This window comes from Aythya ferina (genome assembly GCF_964211825.1).
Source record: "Aythya ferina genome assembly, chromosome: 11".
NCBI lineage: Eukaryota > Metazoa > Chordata > Aves > Anseriformes > Anatidae > Aythya > Aythya ferina.
In genome coordinates, this window is record NC_140307.1 from 9,001,920 (window position 1) to 9,015,421 (window position 13,502).

General features: G+C 39.9%; 1 protein-coding gene across 1 annotated transcript; it reads right to left on the reverse strand.

Moving 5' to 3' along the window:
- Positions 1-2,975: 2,975 nt before the first annotated feature.
- MESD (mesoderm development LRP chaperone) lies at positions 2,976-11,453 on the reverse strand. The gene is made up of 3 exons (XM_084531916.1): positions 11,267-11,453; positions 6,547-6,779; positions 2,976-5,805 (listed from the first exon to the last, which is right to left on the reverse strand). Exons 1-3 carry the CDS (start codon positions 11,429-11,431, stop codon positions 5,541-5,543), a joined length of 663 nt encoding a protein of 220 aa, XP_084388042.1. The 5' UTR covers positions 11,432-11,453; the 3' UTR covers positions 2,976-5,540.
- Between the last annotated feature and the right edge of the window lie 2,049 nt (positions 11,454-13,502).

The window sequence follows — 13,502 nt, forward strand, 5'->3', positions numbered from 1 at the left end:
GAGACAGGATGGAAGGTGGAGGGAATGTGGCCTTTGGGTTGGGTTACACAGCTCATTAGATCACAACAAAATACCTGCCTCCCACATTAAACACTTACAGTTTTCAAAATCCTCTACTCACAGTATTAAGTGCTAAAACACCTCCATATCTGCGCTTCCACTAAGTTCCCTGGCAACTGCATCCTATTATAACTGCAATTATCTAAAGTTCACATGGCTATTAACGTGTTTTACAGCAGCAGAAAGACAACAGCTGACTATCAAGGATGGCAAGCCGGGCAGGTTGCACTGTGCTACGACAGGCAGGATAAATAATACAATGTTCATACAAAGGAATTCTGCAATTTGAAGTATGTATTGTTTTGGATACTTGTGAGATTTCATTTCAGATGACAGGATGAAAGACTCTATTTTGATGCACTCACCCCAGTGCTGCTGTTTAAGAGCTGAAATATCTGAAGGCACCCTAAATGGCATCAATTACAATACTTCACAAGACAGGAAGACTCTGTCATTATCACACAGTGCAGAGCTGTGTGGGATCAGCAGGCAAGGAGCAGTGCCTGACCCAAGACCATCCTTATCTTAACAGCAAGTTCATGTGCTCTGCCAATATGTATTTGCTGGCCTTTGCCAGTAAAACTGGAAGGAGGCTGCAGCTCCTTTAACTATCCCATTTCTCCCTCCCACAATAGCATCCAACATTTCAAAAAAACTTTTTTTTTTTTTAATTATTATCTTTTATTAGAATTTTTTATTGTTAATTTAGGTGATTAACAGACCTACTTTTCATATTAGAAAACTCCATCGTTACAATGCCACCGATAACTTATTCCCAAGTAAGAGCAGTACCAATAGTGAAACTACCAGCCTATTAAGTAGCATCACACTGGAAAGAAACAAAGCATTAACCAGTTGTCTTTGGATAAAATCTGGTACACTGTGTAATGTTTGATTGTAATGTGTTATATCAACCTTTTAAATAATAACCAGAATCCACAGTGCACAAACCTCTTCTGCTTGAGATGCATCGTGTGTCCAAGCAAATTGCATTGCCAGACTTTTTTTTTTAATTGGGAATTAAACAGTAGAGTGTTTTCCCCTCATGAATCCAAGCAGCTTTAACCTCCTGGCAATTTAATATAAACTGAATCCAGAGTCTTGCCCCTGTTAAAATGACAGTGCGAAAGACTGAAAACAGTGATATGCAGATAGAGTAAGAATTATCAAATGAAACTATAGCAACACACATAGTAGGATGGAAATCTTAAGAATCAGAAACATCACAGTACTAATGGAACAGGTATTTGCAAAAAGAGGCATCTCCATGCCTCTTATCCAGGCATGAGCTCTTTGCATTGCTGTAAACATGCAATGCAATCAAAGAAAACCCTGAAGAAGGCAAGCACTGTTGCTCCTTAAATAGAAAAGGAAATGAGCCACAGAAAAACTGGAAATACATGTAATTCCCAAGCCTTACCATAAAGCCCAAGAGAACAGTGGCCAAATATCAAACAAAAAATAGGCTGTTCCATATCTTAATGGAATGATATTTTAATTTATGATTTCCTTTTTGAAAGAAAATTGAAAGAGTTTAAAAGCAGTCACAGGAATGTGGGGGTCTTTTTGAAGCCAAAGCTGACCTGACTTTTCAGAGAAGAGAAATGCTTTGAGAAGTGAGTATCGGAAGTCCTGTTGGCTGGGAAACTTCTAAGTGTGTCATAACGGACTTGGAGATGGAATTTTAAAAATGTGTCCTTCACCTACAATCAAGTGCAAGAATGGTGTTAGAGACAAACTGAAAGCTGCAATGTGAACTACAAATCCTACGCATCTTTTGCTAGCAGGAAAAAAGACTGCAGCAGATAGAGATAAAAGACTGGTAATAGGCACGCTTTTATATTAAACTGATGGCACTGAACTTTATTACATTGTTTTGTGTAAACCTTAGCAATGTAGTCAGGTCTACACCTGGAATTCTCCTCTTTTTAAAATCAATGTTTACACTGCTTGCATCTCCTAAATAATACGATGTAGTCTTTGGTGTTCTGTTCTAAATTCAACCATCAGGATTCAACCGTTGCATATGCTTCTCTCAGGTCTTCCAGGTCCTTGTCCTGGTAATTTAAATGTCAGCTTCCTTCCTTACTTTGCTTGATGATGTTAAGCACCCAAGAATACAAATTGCCCTTATTCTCTTCTAGCTAGGAATTTTAATTGGAAAAAAAAAATAAAAAACAAAACAAAACACAAAGTGGAACACACAAGGCAAACAGTATACATTAGGATTATCTTGAAAAAGAAAACAGATATTCATTCCAATATTTTAACAGACAAAATATTGTCAACTGGAAATGTTTTACAAAATGCACATTGTGTGTGGTACCACTGTCAAACTTTTTTTTTTTTTTTTCTGAGAAGGGCAGCTGGATTAAAATATAACAATAACCTTGAAAATATAACAACACTAGAACAGAGAAATAACTAAATGGAGTAGAGAAAAACAGCAGAAGTTTAGCTGTCAGGACAGTAGATGTTTTTCCATGTACCTCTGTGTAGAACTTAATAAGAAGGCAAGCACAAGGAGATCTGTAATCACCAACCTACTTGTTGAACTTCATTGTAAAGGCTGTATCTTTTGCCGGCATATAGAGCCACAAAAAGCTGTTGTTGGAAGGCTGGTGAGACTTGAATGCACAACACTGTACAGTGAAAAACAGCATTTGCTGGATTACTTCTAGAACATTAACAACCTCAAATGACTTTTTGAGGATATTTTTATACTTATCTATAATACTGTCTTTGGGTCTCTTAAATGAATAGAAAATAACATTGATTATGTAGCACTGCACCAGTACAAGTGCTAGGATCCCAAAGAGTTTTGAAAGGGAACATTAAATGTTTTGGAGTAGAATTATGAACTGTGATATTGGAGAAAGACTGCATGGTGATTAAGTTACTTCCAGATGACCACATTACACTTAATAGCATATTTATTCATTTGTTGGCTATAAAGCATGGGTGGCAGAGGGCAGGGGGAGAAGAGAGAAGGAAAACGCAAGACAAAGTCTACTTGAAGACATTTTTTTTGTATTTTATATGAGAAAAAAAAAAAAAACACCGAGTCAAACACCAGAATACCTAGCAAAATCTTTAAAAAACCAAGAGAAACAAACAAACAAAAAAAATGAAGTGAGCTATGTGGTACAGAACATGCCTACATTTGGCAAATTCAAATTAATCACTCAAAAGCAAATGATGGGCCAATTGGCTGGTCGAATTTCAAAGCTGGTTTCTCCCAGTTCTTTTAACTTGAAGGGAAGAGACCCAGCCTACTGTAAACACTGATTTATGAATGATTAAAACAAGTGCCTGTTCTCAGAAGTTGGGCTAGAGTTGTAGGGTAGTATTTGTCCCCTCTCCTTAGCATATTTGATTCTATATTATCCATTATTTTGTATTGCTTAATTATTCAGCTCAGGAAAAAAAAAAACAAACACAGTTTGATCAAAAAGTAGTCATATGCTTATGCTTTGTAACATTAGGAAAACTACGGAACATTTCCACACATTTCTGATGGTAATCTGATTTGTCATCTCTATATTACAGATTTATGTTGTAAAAAGACAAAAACATGGTCAACGTCATATTTACAGTTTTGTTTGAATTATGTTCATCTTTTGAGAAGCAATATTCTTTAAAAAAAGGGAGGTACAAAACCAGAAAAAAAAAATGATCAGTTAATTATGAACAAGAAACAGATTACACATCTCTCCCCAGTGCAATATCCAAGTATCTACAGAGACTTATCTCAACTCTGCCACGTTTTTGGATTAACAGTAGTATATAAAAGTTAAACCTGAAGAAGTACATGATTTTCAGTTTTCCAACAATTCTTTAGTGAAGTGTGGTAGGAAAGGTTTATTTAATACTCAATACAAATGCCATTGAAAGTAAATAAAAATGATCACCTGGAACTTCCATCGACATCATTCAGTCCTTACAAGTAACTACAGAAACCAAAGATGGGTTAGTTTCTCCCCAGGTATCTATCTAAATGTATTGTTATTTAAAAGGTTTTACTACTCAGTGAAACAGTAAGTTTAGCCACATAATTTATTTTGGAACAAGCACTCAGTAAGTCACAGTTTCGCACTTTTGATGTTGGAAGTATTCCACAAAATCAACCATTATGGTTCAATTAGGACCTTTCATCCAAAACACTTGGATATTAGCACCTTAAAAAAAAGTCAAAGCAACATTATCTCAGTACTACTGAATGAAGACAATTAATACTGTGCTAATACTCTGGAAAACAATAAACAATGTGGAAAAAAAAACTCGGTGCGTTTAGTCCTTAACACATAGTAAGGGATAAAGGAAATGCAACTCTAAGCCATGCATTCAACGGAATACAGTTTGCATTATCATTAAACCTTCCTAATTACATAAAGTCTTTCAAGAAGAAATCAGACTTGCTCCCAAATATCAATCTTCATAGCATTTAAATCAATGTTCATTTACAGTCAACCATGTCACTCAGGAATCTACCAAAAAAAATTAAAAAAAAATCACCATGATCTGGTTATTAGACATCATTAATTGGTACGTCTATTTCATGTGTACCTCTCTATTGAAACTAGTGTTTTTTCAAAGATTTAAGCAAACCCTTAGCAAAACAAATTAATTTGAGTTAAGGTTGTATCTGCTCATTCACTGTCAAGATAATGGGGCATACGTAGCATTTGCATTGGTGGGCACAGTTCTTTGGCAGCAGTAGCAACGTGAATGCCATGAATCTGACTTTTCCTTTCACCCTGACACCATTCCTGTTGTTGGTGTTGTAATTCCATTAACATCAACAGCATCAATTCTGATGGGTACGGAATCTCTTTTGTACTGATTTGGAGTGCATTAGTTGAGGATGTACCTAGCTTCTATTACTTCTAAGCGCTCCTGTGCATTCTTGGTAATGGACAGAAGAGTTTTTGTTTATTGTAAAGAAAGGCAGTCCACTCAGACATGTCCTAAACCCTGTAATTTCAGGCACCTTTGGCCACTGTAACACTGTTCTCTGCAATTTCAGCCAGTTTTGCAAACTAAGCCTGGCAAACTGGCTTCCCAAAGTATCTTTTAGAAATGAACTCTGCTACCTAAGAGCAACAATGAATGAATGACCAACTTGCATACCCATGACAGACAGCAGCTACTACAGGTAAACACGGGTGTATTCCGAGACAGTATTTCTTCCCTTTCACTTAAGTTTGTAATGTTAGACACAGATTTTCATGTTAACTTTGAACAACAACAAAAGCATGAAGAATTACAAACCAGTCAGTCGCCGGTATTAAACATTACCTTTCCCGTAACTAAACAAATGGCCAACATTAATAAGTAAACCGTTGTATTTCAACATAGAAGTCTTTTAACCTCAGTAATGTCTGCTTCCTTCCTTCCCCCCAGTAAAGCCAGAAATTGTACAGAAACTCGCTTCCCTTCAAGGAACAGCAGAGCAGTATTCAGTCTGGTTAATGCGACTGTCATAGATCATCTCTCTGCTTGGTTGCTCGGTTGTCCTCTTTGCTGCTTTTAGATTTCTTGTCTGCATCTTTTTTCTTCTTTGCTTTTTCAGGTTTTGTTTTGTTTTTTCCTTTCTCACTTTCATCTGCTCCTTTGCCAGGATAAACCTGGCCTTCCAAAGTAACATCTGCACACCTTTCTTGACTTATCAGAAAGTCTTTGATCTCCCAGGCATAACCACCATCACGCAGCATAAAGATTGCACGATTTGAGCCAACAATGAACCTAGAGGAAAGATACATATTTTTTCCAGTTAGCTCTGTGCCTTTCCAGTGCTAAAATATTTTGTTTAATTCAGAGCATTCCAAGATAGACATCAATTTAAAAGCAAGAAATTGGTCTTGTTTTTGTTGTTGCTTGGGTATGAGGATGAGAACATTTTACTAGCACACACATGAATAAAAAGTATTAAGCTTACAAACAACTAAGTAGGAGACTATGTAGAAAACTTTAGAACTAATTTGACACTATATAGAGTCTACTAATGGACATTAAATCTGTTTCATGGTCTTACTGCAACCCTTCTCAGTCTCAATTCAAGAGTGCAACATTCCTCTGCTTCAAAATCATCCTCTTTCTCAGATAAAAATCTCATTTTTAGCCAGGGCAACAAAAAGCCTTTTGTGGTTACAAGTTTTCCAAGTGTGATGTTTTCCATCAACACATAAAGGCAAACTAATGCACCTAAAACTGATAAATAGCTGAACCATAATGAGATAAAAAGAAGCTAGGCTATATACACATCGTGAGTAAGTGTTAAAAAGATCTGTGCGCCACACTAGAATTTTTCCAGGGTGACTTAGAAGAAAAACAAAATTGTATGTAAACTGATGCAGAAATAAAGCAAGAGTGAGGATCGATGGAGCTAGCGAAGAGCACAGGATGAACAACCAAAAATATTTTCAGGAATAAAGAAATAAGAGCTCTGTAAAAGCAAAAACCTCATCCTTGTGTACAACAGCTTACCTTTGTACATCATAGTTTGCATTGAAGAGACTGCCCTGCCACAAGCTGGTAATTTCTTCTGTCTCCTTTTCTGTGGGATTTCCTGACACAGTGACAAACATCATCAGAGTCTTCCCCTTTTTCGTCAGTTTCAGGATACTTTCAGGCTTGCCTGGATCAATTTTTGAGAAATCTATTGGTGCTGGAGGCCTCTTGTGTTCAGGAAGATCCCCCTCTTCAATGTCGTCATCTTTCTGTTTTGAAAAGGAAAAGGATAATTTAAAATTACCTGTTCCACAGAACTGTTCTTTTTCAAAAGTCTCCATTGCTTACAAAGTAACTCTGCTTTGATAGAGACAGTAGTTTAAAAAATGGAGACTCTTGAATAAAAAGAAACATCGAGTTTTGTCTCAGGGTATGTCACTAAGAGTACTCTTCCCATTTGTAAGCCTCCCCTTGCGATGATGCACATTTTCATACCAACAGGCAGAATCTTATTTTACCATGTACTGAGAAATATTTCAGCCTTATGGCCAATTCAACGCAACTCCATCTTGGTACTTCAAAAATAACCTCTTTTTTCTTCTTTGGAGTTTCATAGGAGTTTACTAAGCAAACAAGATGATCTGAGAAAAAGCTGCACTGAAGAGCCTCACAGACATATAAATAATAATAAAAGCAACGTACAACCAAGGTCAATGCTCAGTTCTGGGAACTTTGCCATTAATGAGAATTTCATTTTCCTCACTATAGTCTTTAAACAAATAAAAGAATTCAGAATTTCAATGCTCAAGTCACAAGAAAACTTTTATTAAAGGTTTCATGATTTTTCTAACGCACAGATGAAGAGAATTTTACTTTCTGACAACACAATCACCAAGACATTGTTAGATAAAAGAAAAAAAGAAATTATTAATGCTTCCGCTGACGTTGACAGGCATTTAAATATTTGGAAAGGCAGAATTCAAACTACTGCCCCTCGAAAAAGCTCCCAATACAGATGAGTGAGTACAGTGACAACTTACATTAAGCCACAATTTGATTCTTAACAGTATTTATACTACAGAAATAAAAAAAAAAGGAAAAAAAAGAAATCAGAAATCTTATACTGGCATTCACCCAAGCACTAGTAAATCTGTGGGAATTAAGGTAGATATTTTAGGTGTTGTTTTGACTTCAAACATTTAGCAAAAATATCCATTGCTCCATTAGGTATGTGAACTGCAGAAGTATCTAGAGATATTCCCCCTTCGGAAGCCTCTGAGGTCAGGAGCCCAGCTTAATTTTTAGAGCTCCATATGCATTACTTTCTCATTTCTGTCTGTGCGTATAAACTCCCACAACACCCTCACACTACAGGGAGTGTCCCCTACCCTTTAAAGGTTAAGGTTTCATACAAGCGACCTACACTCTTTTCCCATCTCCATTACATACAATGTGCTGTCTTTCTGGCAGGGGACTTCAAAATTTAATTACTATAGAAGGAGATTTGTAAATTACTTACATTTCATCCCTCCTTTCCTTACTAATTACATATCTGTTTCAATTTTTCAAGTCTGAAGCAGACATTTAAGTAGTTTGCATGCCTTTGACATTTCCACATTAAGTGAACTGGGAGCAAAGGAGAGGCCTAGGAAAGTCCCGCTGCTGTCACTAAGCGGGACAAGGCTTATTGTAGAGGAAGCCAGAAATCACTTGTATTTGTAAAGTATTTTTGAAGTACAAGATCTTACATGATTGAATGAAAAATGTTCTTCAGAAGTAAGAGCAAATTAAACCTTACTTCATACCAGTTTGACTAGTGCAAAACCAACTTATTTCATAGTTTTGAAAGGGAAAGGCAGAAACAAGTGTTTGCAAATACTCCTTATACAATACAGAAATTGACTTCAGCTTTAGTGACAGCCCAACCTAGGAATATATATTACCTGTTTTTTTCCCTTAACAATTCAACTGAATGTTCATAAAACACTATTATTGCAGTTTCAGTAGAAACATTATAAGAAGCAGTCAAAAGTTCCCCTACATGCTACTTCTTTTCTTGGTGATCTTGTACAGAACATCGCACAATTTTGTATTTATAAAGCCATCTACAAAGTAAAGACAGAAAAGTGTAAGCTTTTGATTTGAAATGTCCAACAGATTTATTAATGTATACCCTAACATGAGGTGTCAGACGGAAAGCTTTGCATAGATACAGTCACAACTATATATTCCTTCTTTCTTTGTCCTCCCTTCAGTTCACATTCTTGTACCTTTCTCATCAACTTCCTGTATCTTTATTTTTAAAAATATCAGCAACAAATGCCACCTAATTCCATAGCCTATTAAATACTCATAGCTCAGAGTCAAACCTTAGAAACCCTGAAGCTTATAGCAACAGTGGACTGTTTGGAAGAATGACATTTTAGCAACAGAAGAACCTCCAGACAAGATTTCTCAGTTCTGTTTCCAGCTCCTCTGGACTCAAGGCTGTGGGAGAGTCCCTTACCACACGGGAAATCCCTGGGTGGCACACACCAAGCCCATTTTTCCTACCCTATTTCTTCTCTACCAAAAACAATGGCTAAGTACACCAAATGCTGACAAATCTTAGTTCATTCACTGATCCCTGTGGGGGTAGAAAGGCACCAAAATTAAAATCTGCAAGCTGTCAAAATTAAAACCCTTTAACTTTTCAAACTTTGGCAAGCCTGCTTTATTTCAACCCATTGACCTTAAAAGTTTGAAAAGATCTTAGTAGTAACTTTGCCCCCTCAGGCTTTAGTGGTATCAAAACAAGCTTCAAAAATGCTGAAGATTACAATGAAATCTCTAATGAATGTTCGTAAGGAAATATTACTTATCTATCTGCAGTTAATATAAGCAGAAATTTTTAAAACGGTCTCACAAGTAAGAAAGCAGGATGCAAGAAGACAGAGCTCATACTTTTAAGCTCTAGTTGACATTCTGCAGCTGAGCTGCTGAAGCAAAATCCTTTTCTTCTCTCCCCATGCTCATTCCCCACCAGATCGTGCTATGTTCACTAGGCAGCCACACACATTGTGCCAGTACCTTGCCAGGCTTGTGGCTGACCCCAGGGATGCTGAGACCACCACCCTCCAGTGATTCTGTGCTGACTGCCATGGGAATATAGAATATTAAGAATCATCTCACTCAGCTGAAACTAAGGAAACTTGATTCTGTACAGCTCTGCGCCCTGTGCCCCCTCATTCCCGAGCATAATTCTTGCTCTTATCCACATTCATAATGGCTTCTTTGTTTCTCTCATCCCCACCCCATCAAGCCCATTCTCGGCCTTTCTTCTTTATTTGCCACCCCACTCTCAAGTCTTTCATGTTCCCCACATCTGCCCTAACTTCTCTCGGGGGAAATGCCATACAGCTGACCATCCAGCAGACCACATAATCAGTAATTGTTGAGCCCCTGCTTCAGTAAGATTTTTTTCTTCTATGGCCCTGGCTGTACACGCATCTCCTCAGCGGCAACGCCAACCTGAGCTGCAAACTCTCCAGCTGCTCAGCCACATCTGCATGCAGCATGGCTGCAAGCATTCGTGCAGCACATGGTGAACTGGATCAGAGTCCTGCTCTAGCAAAAGAGATAAAACCAGATCAGCTTCCTGACCCTGCTTACCACACAGCTGGAACAGAACACAAAGCCAAAGAGTCCCAAAGGCAGTAACTTGCGTCTCCCTTTCACCAAACTACTAATTCACAAACTCAGCCATGCTTATTGTTTATGATTTTTCCTACTATGCCGAACTTGCTTGAATTTGACCACTACTATCATTTAAGATGATATTTTAGCACCTGGGACTATCTGGTCCTTGAATGATAACACTAACAGAAAGTGAACTTTGGGCTTTTGACGTCATTTAATTTAAATTTTAACTCAATTTTCTAAGAAACTGCCTTTCTGAAGGCGGAGAGACACAGTAACATTTCATGGGAACAAGGAGTCCCCAACCAGCCAAGTGGTTCCAAGGCAGGCACCCCTACTTCTCAGAGAAGTAACTGCATCCGGATTACGAATACAAACCCTACTTCTTCATTTTGACTTGCAGCCGTCACTGGCATTGCATGAGACAGAAGCTCTCCTGCAGTTTTTGTGCAGAATGTTCTGGAGAACAGCCTCACGAGTAAAAACAAGGCACGAGTGCTCTGGCATTTATCAGAAGATGACAGAACACAAAAATAAACAGAGAAGTGAGCAGTAGCACGACAACCACATGGAGAAATGAGTGGTGAGGAACTGTCCAAAGCGACCTGTCAAAGAAAGTTCAGGTGGCGGGCTGCTGGGGATGGAGGGCAGAGAGATGAAATTAGAAAACACCATTATAATGAGGGGTGGCAGGGAAGGGAAAACACAACCCACAAAAGACAAACAGACAAAAACCAACGACATAACCACTCTGTAGAGGTGGAATGGACATCCCTCTTGCTATTCAACCTTCACTCACGAAATCCTTATCGCTCAACGTTGCCAATCGCTGGCACCGCACCGCCTGCGAGCCTCTGCTGCCGAGGTCGTTCCCCAGCCGCGTGTCGGGGCTGGTGGCGCTGGGCAGAGGGCGGCTGGAGGTGCCCGGGCTGAGGGCAGCACCCAAGGGACCCGCTCAGCCCGGCGGTGCCCCCTCATGGGACACAAACCAACCCCAACCGCCCGAAAGCCACCGAGCATCCATCCCTCCCTTCTCCCTTCCTCCCGCACGCTCCGGGCGCCCAACCCCTCGCCGCACCTCCCACTGCTCCAGCAGCCGGGCCATATCCGCATCGTTGTAATCCCGAATGTCCTTCTTCTTAGCCGGCCCCGCCCGACGCTTCCCCTCCGCCTCGCCGGCCCGGGCGGCCGCACAGAGCCACAGCGCCAGGCCCAGCAGGGCCCAGCGAGCGGCCGCCGCCATCTTGTGCCGGAGCTCGCAGCCGCGGGAGGGCGGCCCCGGCTGCTGGCAGGGGCGGGGGCCGGGGAGGGGAAGGAGGAGAAGGAGGAGCTGGAACGGGAGACCGGAGCGAGAGGCACCGGGGGACACCGGGGGTGGGCTGAAGGGCGAGCGGCAGCCCCGCCGCGACATGTCGGCAGCCGGGATAGAGCCCCAGGGGACGCGGACCTGCAAGTGGAAGCTCGACCGTGGTTTTACAAACGTAGGGCTGGGCAGCGCCCGAGGTCCTCCCGCTTCATCCTTCTTTAAAGCAGGACGAGGAGGATCTGTGTCCGCTGGTCTGTGGGATAGGAACCGGACCCACTGCACTGAGTCTCTAAACTAGTGAATTAATATCACAGCGATATCAGTTTTTTCTAATAGACGTCTAAAAATAAAGCTGCTTTGTTACTAAAATAATATCCCACAGCATATGACCACCACCAAAAAGAAAGCGGTAGGCTTTTTCTTTGTAACTCCACTTTTCCATTATCCAAAACAAAATGAATTATACAAATGAATGTCTGTATAGGCATACTTAACTCTTCGTTCTTCATTTTTTTCCTCATACAGGTGATTTTAATCATAAATAGCACCATCTTCTATTTAATTATTTATTTTATGTGGACTCCAGTAAGTTTAAACTTGGGAATATGAGGAAACATCAGAGCAGCTGTTACTGGCGATATTTGGGCCAGGCTGATTAGCTACTGGGATGCTCTTCCATTCACACACAGGGCAATGGAACCAGTTTGGAGCAAACACCCCAGCCCTAATTCTGTCACTGCATATAGTCCTGCAACAAACAGGAGCCCGTTGTGCTAATGGGCACAGCATGCAGAACAGAAGCAGTCAGTAGGCATCTGGGGCATGGGTTCAGGAGGCTTTCCGAATCCAGGACTAACTCCTGACCTGATACAAATCCATAAAAATCCTGTAGCTTGTGAACTTCTGGCAGACGTGCCACACGAAGCAGCAGCAGCTTGCCAAGCACACACGCAGTATGAGAAACTGGAGTCTCCAGGACTTAGCAGGCAGCAGAGGATGTGGGATCCAGGATTGCAGTGCCCTGATAAGCAACCAGCCTGGTCTGCAACCTCCATCCTGAGGGTTATTGTTTTATAAAATTTCAGAAATACTACCGAGTATGCCTGAGAAACAGGAAGCTGTTAGACCGTAGCTATTCATGGGGCTTGTTAAATGTACAGTAACTGGAGCAGGGTTTTAGTCAAGTACCTCTCACAAAGCTGTCCAGTAAGTCACTAATGAGCACATTTGCTTGGTGATTTCTCATAGTTTCCTGATATTCGTTATATTTAATATCAGATTGCCCTGATTAATGAGGTTTTACTAAAGTATGTTCCTGCTTACTTTGTTATTACTGGATCAGACCTACATTCACTGAGGGAAAAAAAAAAAAAGACTACAGATTCAAATTTGGAATGTTAGACTTGCAGCATAAAATGTATTTTTACTTAATTTCTACTGGGAAATATTTTCTTCAACTGTTTTTTCTTACTGGAACAACCCAGCCAACTTTGACTTTCTTTAATATCTGGTGCTACGTTCACACGTGGATCTCAAAAGCAATGCAATTTCCTTTGCTGAGTGAGCAATAAGTTCAGTATATCAAGCATTGCACCAAACAACCCTATGCATTTTCTTTTTTAAATGAATGCTTTTATATGCATGGCAGGGAGATACTTTTCGTGCTTGTCTTTGAACTTGCAACTATCAGGCAGAATTCTGTGTCCAGGAAGAACTTTCTCAAAGCATGTACGTTCCATGGAGTCACCTGCAGGACAAACACCTATTCATACTCTTTGTACTCCGCTGTTCTTTCCCATACATGAAACAAAAGCCATGCAGCTATACATTCATATCACTGACAGAAAAAAAAATAAATGGCTTTTTTTTTTTTTTTTTTTTTTAGTGAAACAGGTTGTGTTTGGTTCAGGGTAGCTATAGAGTCATACAAATAGGCTTTTCATAGTTTAAGCACTCTCATATTCCTTAACAACTTTTATAGTCCTAGAGGCTAACGCTACTATAATTA